Below are 8,483 nucleotides of genomic sequence, written 5' to 3' on the forward strand. Positions count from 1 at the left end.
GCATCTGTCGCTGCGACGTGCACTCAGGTATGTTAATTAGTATCACAGGTGTGCTGATTTGTGCAGCAGGTGTGCTGATAAGTTGGCCACAGCTGCTGACAATGTGATAAGGTCGAGCCATTAGAAATGGCTCGAACTTCAGGTGTGCTCAGGCGTGCATTAGAGACCCGAACTTCTCTAATGCACAGGTGTGCATTAGAGATGGCTTGATGTTCTGCTAAGTGATGCAGAAGTTCCAGTTCCAACTGTACACGTGTGTAGTATCATACTGAAGGAAACGATGCTTGAATTAAATGATCTGTTTAGTCTTACTTGCTATTCACCTAAAAGTTGAAGTCGTCAATTGGGCAATTGTCTTTAAAAAATATATTCTGTAACATGTGAAGCAGATTTAAAAGATGAGAAATATGATCAGTTAATCCCCTTTTCTCTCATTCTTGCATCAGATCTTGGCTAGAATTGGAATTCCATGTTATTGTTTCCTATATTGATACCTGAACCATGATGCTGGCTCGCATAACCACGCGACACCTCTTACTAGTGAGCATCACCTCTGTGTTGTTCTACTTCGTTTGTTACGTGATCTTCTTCTCCAGTGAAAACCAAGTGAGTTCAGGCATTCCTATTGTGTTCTTGATTGTCATTTTTCTTTATAATTATTATTTTAAACTTGACTCGACATTTGCCTGATTACTCTTACTAAGAGTGCAAATTCCTTGAAACGAATTAGGCCTTGACTCTTCACTTTGCATTGTATGTTAGAACAAATGGAATGTAACAACTAAATCTCCCTTCTATTTACGAATTATCTTTTACCTTAATAATGCCGGAAAAATAAACACGGATAATTAATCACTTTGAGGATTTCTTTTGCATGTTTGGTTAGCCGGGCTCCGCGTTTGTCTGTTTGGATAAATTAGCCTATATATGTATAGAGCAGAAAGTCTGATAATATAATTGTTCATTGGGTTTCCCCTCAAGCGTTGCTTTTGTTGCATGTTTGGTTAGCCGGGCTCCGCGTTTGTTGGCAACAGAGTTCTTCGTTCCATGCGTCTCGACCTGAACATCACAAAGCGCGGCTACTCGCACCCTGGATGCTCCTGCACTAGGTATATGCGTTAATGCTTGAAACATCATAACGGAATACATTATAACTTGACACGTAATATCAACAAAAAAATCAAGTTATGCGAATTGATTGCTTAGCAAGTTTGATCAAAGTGGGATTGAAATTATACTAACTCATTGTGAATTTGATTTTATTATGATTAGTTTTAAGTGTCTTATTTAGTGTGGTATTATTCTTCCGTGAACATAGCTTATTTGACGTAAGTGTACACAAAATATTGACTCACCAACTTAACACGTTAAGTGCAGCACAACCCACCACGGTTGCCAGATGGCCTAAAAATGTCCGCGTACAAAAAAAGGCCTATTTTTCAATATTTTCTAGTAAATGTGTAGGTTCCCGTGCAAAAAAAAGGAATTTTCCTCTTTTCGTACTTTTTTTATATTTAATAAGGAAGTGCGTCATCATAAATTTTTCCGGTTAATGCAATTAGAAAAATAAATAAACAGCGGAATTTGTCGTGAAAAAAAAACCTGCAACCCAATCTTTGCCATGCAAACGCTGCTCCTCTTAATCCCGCTCCTTCAGCCGGCTGGACACTTGAAAACTTCCGCCCTTGTGGGTGATGAACGATTTTTTATTTTATAAACTCCTCATCGTGAAATTTAGGTGTTTTGTAGCTAAATAGCTGAAGCGGTAGTAAACGTGTGGCCAATTAACTAACTAACGAACTTAAATTTTATGTACAAAATATGGTTCAGAATCGAACAAGATACTCATGTCTCCGCTTCCAGGTATGGTTATGACCTGGCAGCTCTTAACAAAACTCGGGAATTGGCGCTGCGAGATCCCCGTTCCCAGCCGCCATGGTTCCTCGTCCGCTACCCCGAGACCTTCACGTCCACCTGCTCAGACTTCTCCAGCCAGCGCGGCGTAGGGCAGAAGGTCGTGTCCTACTCGTACTACGTGCCCACGGGAATAGCATCTAATGGTGATACCCATAAATATTATACTCACAAATATTCTTACGTCAGTTTTTTCTGAGTGACAGAGTCCAGCAGAGGCAAAAATATGGCAAAACTGCCCCAAATTTTCTCATTTTGATAGAATTTTGAACGAAAATGCTTGTTCGAGCAAATGACGTTATTGCTTGATATATCTTCTGCAAATTTCATATTTTCCTGATGTGTGCATTACTCTGAAGATAATAATAAGCGTTAACAAATAATAATAATAATAACTATTGTACTAACCCATTAGTTAATTGTTATATCTCTGCTCCAGATTCTGAGAGCACCAAAAAGTTCCTGAAGCAGATGTATCCTCGCGCCCGTAGGATCGCTCGCGTTTATCCTAGTGAGTCATGGATAAAACTTTTATGAACAAGTTATGGAAAAAAATTTAGTGGCGACTAAACACAATAGTCAACATGGCTCAATATGTTTCATATATTTGAAATCTCGGGATTAAGGTCCTGAGGACAGTGTAGACTTCAGCGTTCGAGCTTCAGCAAATATTTATTATTTTATCGATCAAGTCATGCACCACTTATTATGTTCTATACAATTGGTTTCTTGAAAATAGTAGCGTTTTCCCGCGAATGAAAATAACCAAAGCCGCGGTTATTCTTCCTATAATAGTCGATCTTTATTAGGAAGAGAGCAAATATGCTTACAGAAACTAAATTTGCGTCTTTCTTAAGATAGTTGGATTGTATCAATATTAATAATATGCCGTGCAATTAATATTGGTTACAAATTTAATAATTAAAACAAAATTTATACCGTAACTGTTTTGTAGGCTGGCTGATGCGCGTGTACCACAACGTATCCACTGATGACGTCATCTCAACGCATTACATGTGCAAGCTCTTCTGTGACATGCCTCATGTCGACCTCTGCCACGTCAAGGACCTGCCGACTCTCGGTGAGTCCCATGTCAACCTCTGCCACNCCCACGCTTGGCGAGTCTCATGTCGACCTCTGCCACGTCAGTTACCTGCCCACGCTTGGCGAGTCTCATGTCGACCTCTGACATGCCAGTTACCTGCGTACGCTTGGCGAGTCTCATGTCAATCTCTGCCATGTCAGTTACCTGCCCACGCTCGGTGAGTCCCATTTCGACCTCTGCCACGTCAGTTACCTGCCCACGCTTGGCGAGTCTTATGTCGACCTCTGACATGCCAGTTACTTGCGTACGCTCGGTAAGTATGCCATGTCTGACGCTAACACTAAATGAGTTACCTGCACATAAGCCATGAACGTTGATATTTTCTGCTATCCTTGTAGTTCGTTTTGAGTGTTGATGAATCAACTGCGTGTCTGTTCACGATGTAAATGACGATCTTTACGATGCTCGCCCATCATAGTCATTTCTCTTATACAGAATCCGGTCCCAATTCCACGCTTCCTCCTTTGCTCAATGGTACATTAACCAACCGTCAGCCCTTACCACCATCCTAATTATGCGCTTAGCGCAATTTTTCACGTCTGCTACATTCATTTAATTTTCTCTTCCCTCTTTCTGGCCACTCAGTATTCTTCTTTTTGCTCCTATTTCACCTCAGCCACGCGTGCAGGTCTTTGCTTGTTGTGCTTGCAGGAGACCTCGAGTCTAGGATGCCCCTTGGGAGGACCTGGCGCTTCGCTGCGCTCGGTGACCCCACCGTCCGCTGGATGATGTCACGTGACCTCGACAGGTGAGATACGTGGGCAGGGCTGGTGAGATACGTGGGCAGGTCCGGTGAGGTAAGTGGCTACGCAGATGGCAGGTGAGATAAGTGGGTGTGGACATGGCAGATGAGATACGCGGGTGCAGACAAGGCAGGTGAGATACGTGGGCATTGCTGCTGAGATACGTGAGTATTGCTGGTGAGATACGTGAGTATTGCTGGTGAGATACGTGGGCAGGGCCGGTGAGATACGTGGGTGTGGACATGGCAGGTGAGATACGTAGGAATCTAATACGTCTTGGCTAATAATCCTCTCTGAAAGTTAGTTTCATATCCTCAATTAATGTAGATTTCCACTGCACTCCACACTCTGCATCAGATCTCAACAGACCTGGTTTCCCTATATTAAGAAACTCAAGCCGTAAGTCTTATTTCCATTCAGGTACAGGTGAGATACGTGGGTGTGGACATGACAGGTGAGATACGTGGGTGTTGACACGGCAAGTGAGATACGTGGGAATCTAATACGTCTTGGCTAATAATCCTCTCTGTAAGTTATATAGTGTTAATATTTTGGCAGTTATTTATACAGGGAAACGTGATCGAAATTTATGATAATAAACTGTTTCTTTGAAAGATATGCCAACTTTAAAATTACTGTTGAGAGGCATTTTGACTTATTTAGTAATGTTTTTTTATTCCTCCAATGCACGTTAAAATTTAAAAAAATCAATTTATTGAGCAAATTAGTATGATTACAGTGAGAAACGCGGGGAATATATGAATCGTGAGATACGTAAGAAAGGACATTTGGTGTGAGGACTGAAAGCATGAAAACGTGGATTAGAAATGAAATTATAGCTACGTTAGCATACTCCAGTTCAGTTCAGTTTTCTCCGCGCCATAAGGCGCACAAGGCTTGGACGTCACTCCTCCACTGGGTCCGGTTTGCAGCTGCCTGCCGTGCTATGTTCCACGAGTTCCAGCCTGCTCTGTTTCTCTCCTCTTCCACCATTCGTCTCCAAGTTGTTTTTGGGCGTCCTCTCTTCCTCCTTCCTTCAGGTGCCCAACCGAGGGCCACAGCACAGTCGCTTGCTTTGTCCTTCCTCAACACATGTCCCACCCAGTTCCACCTGCGTCTCCTTACCACATCACTGCTTTTCTCCACTTCTGTCATATCAAGAACCGACTTGTTTGAGATGTGTTGCTGCTATCGAATCTTGCAAATCTTCCGTAAGCATTTGGTCTGAAATATATCTATGTAGTTTTCTCTCTTCTCCCTTGGTTAGTTTCAAGGTCTCACATCCGTATAACAAAACTGAAAGACCAACCTCTTGAACAGAGAGGTTTTGGTCTTTCTGCTGATGTTTCTGGTTTGCCAGATGTTTGTTATCGTCTTTTGAGTCGCGCTTGCCATTGCCACACGCCTCCTCACATCCACTGTGCTCCCACCATCCTTAGTGACGTTTGCACCCAGATATGTGAAGCTCTCCACTTCCCCACCTCGATCTCTCCAGCCCTCAGCTTGTTGTTGCTCCTGCTGTTGAACTTCAAGATATTGCATTTCTTGACATTCAGTTTTAGCCCCACTTGGACTTGAACAAAGAGGGCAAGTGCGTGGTTATGAGCATGAAACGCTCTATCCATGAAACCTTCCGGTCGAAATACACGAATTCCCAATATTTGCTCCCTGGGCCACATGTGTACGTAGGAGCAAGCATGCAAGGGAATGAGTCAACTTTCTGCACGTTACAGTGATCCTATTTTACAGGGCCAAAGTGGGTTTCGATGACTCACACATTACAAGAAGTGTTTCGATATTTGCGCAAACGCCCACTTATTTCTTGTAGTGAGTAATGAGGGTAACACGACTCATCGGGATTGAAGGCCTTGCCGTATCCGATGTTTATTCGGTGGATTTTTTTATTTTTCAGCAAAAAACTCCCAATTCCGTCGAAAGTTATCAAAACAATGTAACCGAACCGCTTCATATCCTCAATTAATGTAGATTTCCACTGCACTCCACACTCTGCATTAGATCTCAACAGACCTAGTTTCCCTATAATAAGAAACTCAAGCCGTAAGTCTTATTTCCATTCAGATTGATGTTTTAAACCACGAACAACTACAAGTGTTATTTTACCTGCACTGAAATTAAAATGAATGAATCCTATTAAATGAATAAATTTTCTCTAGAAAGGAACACACTTTCTGCAAGAATGATTAACTCGCGTGCGCTGGGACAAACTGACACATAATGACCGACACAAAGGAAAAATTGCATCGCTCTTGTTCACTTTTCACTCATTTGTTTGAGTGTACAGTGAACCGAATGTGTATCGCATGTACAGCAAGATCCTGACCCGCGAGGTGGAGGCCGTGAAGCAGTGGATACAGTCAGGCCGCAGCTTTCACGTCATGCGGGACCACCCAGGACACAACACCTTCGTCCTCGCAGGTGCCTTATAACTCGTCTTGTTATACTATATTATATATAAATTATATATACCTGTTATATCTTAACATGTTGAGTGCCATACCGTCACAGGCCATACGACTCACCAGAGTTACCAGATGACCTAAAAAACGATCGAGTTTGCGTTCATAAAAAGTAAAAAGACCCATTATTGAATTATTATTAATAATTTTGCACGTTACGGTGCAAGAATACAACCATACTTTTCTCGTTACTTTGTAAAATACGAGAAGAAAGTACTACCGTCGTAAATTTTTGCCGGCCAATTCAAGTGAAAAAAAAATAAATCGTTGAATTTGACCGGAAAATGTACCTTGCGTCCTACCAGTGGGTCGTATTGTGTTCAACTAGTTAAGTTTACAATTGAGTCACTATTTTGTACTATGAGCTGCAAGAAATATACCACATGTGCTTATTAGTCCTGGCAATTGCCCTTGGGCACAACTCTATCTTACGTTACAGCGTCACAGTCACTAATGTAGTCATAATTGTGATTGTTGTACGATACCTACGTCACGAATCTAGTCAATTATTTCTCATCACCTCGTATACATGCTTTTGATATCGCACAGCATATTTACGCTCCTTATATTGCCTCGTTGTTAGTCTCCGGTTCATCGCCCTGCATATACGCTCCGGAATATTGCCTTGTATTTACGCTCCTTGTATAGCTCCTAGGGTTTAAGACCCTGAAGATAAGAAAAGAACTGGCTACAACCATCAGGTCTGTGGGGAGCCTACAACAAGTTCCCCGTCAGGCTGGCGGCCGTCCGCGACGCCATGTTAGCTGTTCCCCCAGTAAAGCAGCAGAAGAACTTTGATCAAATCATGTTGGCGAAGCACCTCTGGCCCTTCATGCAGGTACCGTTGGCTCCTTAGATTCGTGATCATGGTCATTATATTTTTATGTTTGTTCTGGCAATTACCTTGACGTCAATTTCACGATTTGTGGTCATAATCACTTCAAGTTTGTGCCAGCAATTATTTTGACGTGGTTTCGACGACAGGGTGAGCTGATGGAGCACGACTCGTATTATTGCGAAAATTACCCCGGCAGTCTGCCGTTCCCGACGCATCGACGCGAGTGGCGGTACTGCGGCTGGGGGCCGTACAAGGCGTCACCGCGCACCTTAGTCATTGAGAAGCAGTGCCCCATGGCCTGCCGTCCTAAGGACCACCCTGACTGGACCTGGTGCTGACCAATAAATATAATGGTCATAATCTCTTAACTTAAAGCTCCAGCCTCGCAGCATCTTGTGCTAATAAAAATAATGTTTAAAACCACAATTAAGCATATAATGGTCATAATGCAGTTATTTAAAATGTCAACCGCGCGAGATAAGGTGCTGAGTTTATAAGCCTTCTTGTACAACCCTTTTTTCGTTCGCTAATTTGAAATGCAAGACATACGATGGGTTTTTTGTTTGATAGCAGATCAACGAAAGATATCCTCTAATTTGGGGCATGGTTTTTAATCAGTTCTTTGGCAGCGTTTTCACTTGAACAGTATTCCAGCCATTCATGATTTCACAGCCAAATAAGAAAAATTATGTTGTCAGTTTTGAAATACACTACGAGGTTTCCAAGCGCCAGGTTTCTCTAAATCAAATCAAGTCGTGTAGTATACGTTTTGAAAGTATGGCCCCTAAGGCCATACTTTCAAAAAAAGTCAGGAGATCGTAAGATATTTAGCCAATCATTGACGGCCTTCCAAGCAAAATCCACCAATCATAGACAAGAAAATAGATCGTAAGGGTACCCACACAGTGAAAGCAGGTTGCCAGCGTGCTGGTTACCTGCTGAGGCTGGCGCCTGAAACCACAGAATAAAGAAGCCTATTCGTACAGGTTTTCACTGTGAACACTTACATTATTATCCTATGTTCGTTCATGGGGCAGGTTGGAGCAGGTTGCCGCACGGGCAAACCTGCTTTCACTGTGTGGGTGCCTTAAGTACTTACGTTAGCTTACCGAGTTTTGAAAGTATGGCCCCAGTCGGCTACCACCCCAGATTACTCAAAAAGATGTTGAGTAATCTATGATCAGTCGACTACCGCCCCAGATTACCCAAACCAGTCGGCTTTTACCTCAGATTACTCAAAAGACCTTTAGCGAAACAACTTTGCCGGCCGATTTAAAAGAACCAAAAGTGATAAAATTGTTCAAAAAAATGACGAGAGTAGCCGCAGTAACTATCGCCCTGTCAGTCTGCCCAGTGCTGCTTGTAAGATTATGGAAGGGATAGAATAATTGGAGGGCTAATTGCAC

At 42.5% G+C, this 8,483-nt stretch overlaps 1 protein-coding gene across 1 annotated transcript; it reads left to right on the top strand.

The window, feature by feature from the left end:
- The first annotated feature begins 269 nt into the window (after positions 1 to 269).
- On the top strand, positions 270 to 7,886 carry LOC108676516. Its single transcript, XM_018164598.2, has 9 exons — positions 270 to 606; positions 1,009 to 1,109; positions 1,864 to 2,060; positions 2,354 to 2,425; positions 2,870 to 2,995; positions 3,671 to 3,767; positions 6,092 to 6,198; positions 6,941 to 7,077; positions 7,224 to 7,886. The coding sequence occupies exons 1-9, from the start codon at positions 502 to 504 to the stop codon at positions 7,413 to 7,415; spliced, it is 1,134 nt and encodes a 377-aa protein (XP_018020087.1). The 5' UTR covers positions 270 to 501; the 3' UTR covers positions 7,416 to 7,886.
- Positions 7,887 to 8,483: the final 597 nt, after the last annotated feature.

This window comes from Hyalella azteca, unplaced genomic scaffold (assembly GCF_000764305.2).
Source record: "Hyalella azteca isolate HAZT.00-mixed unplaced genomic scaffold, Hazt_2.0.2 contig826, whole genome shotgun sequence".
NCBI lineage: Eukaryota > Metazoa > Arthropoda > Malacostraca > Amphipoda > Hyalellidae > Hyalella > Hyalella azteca.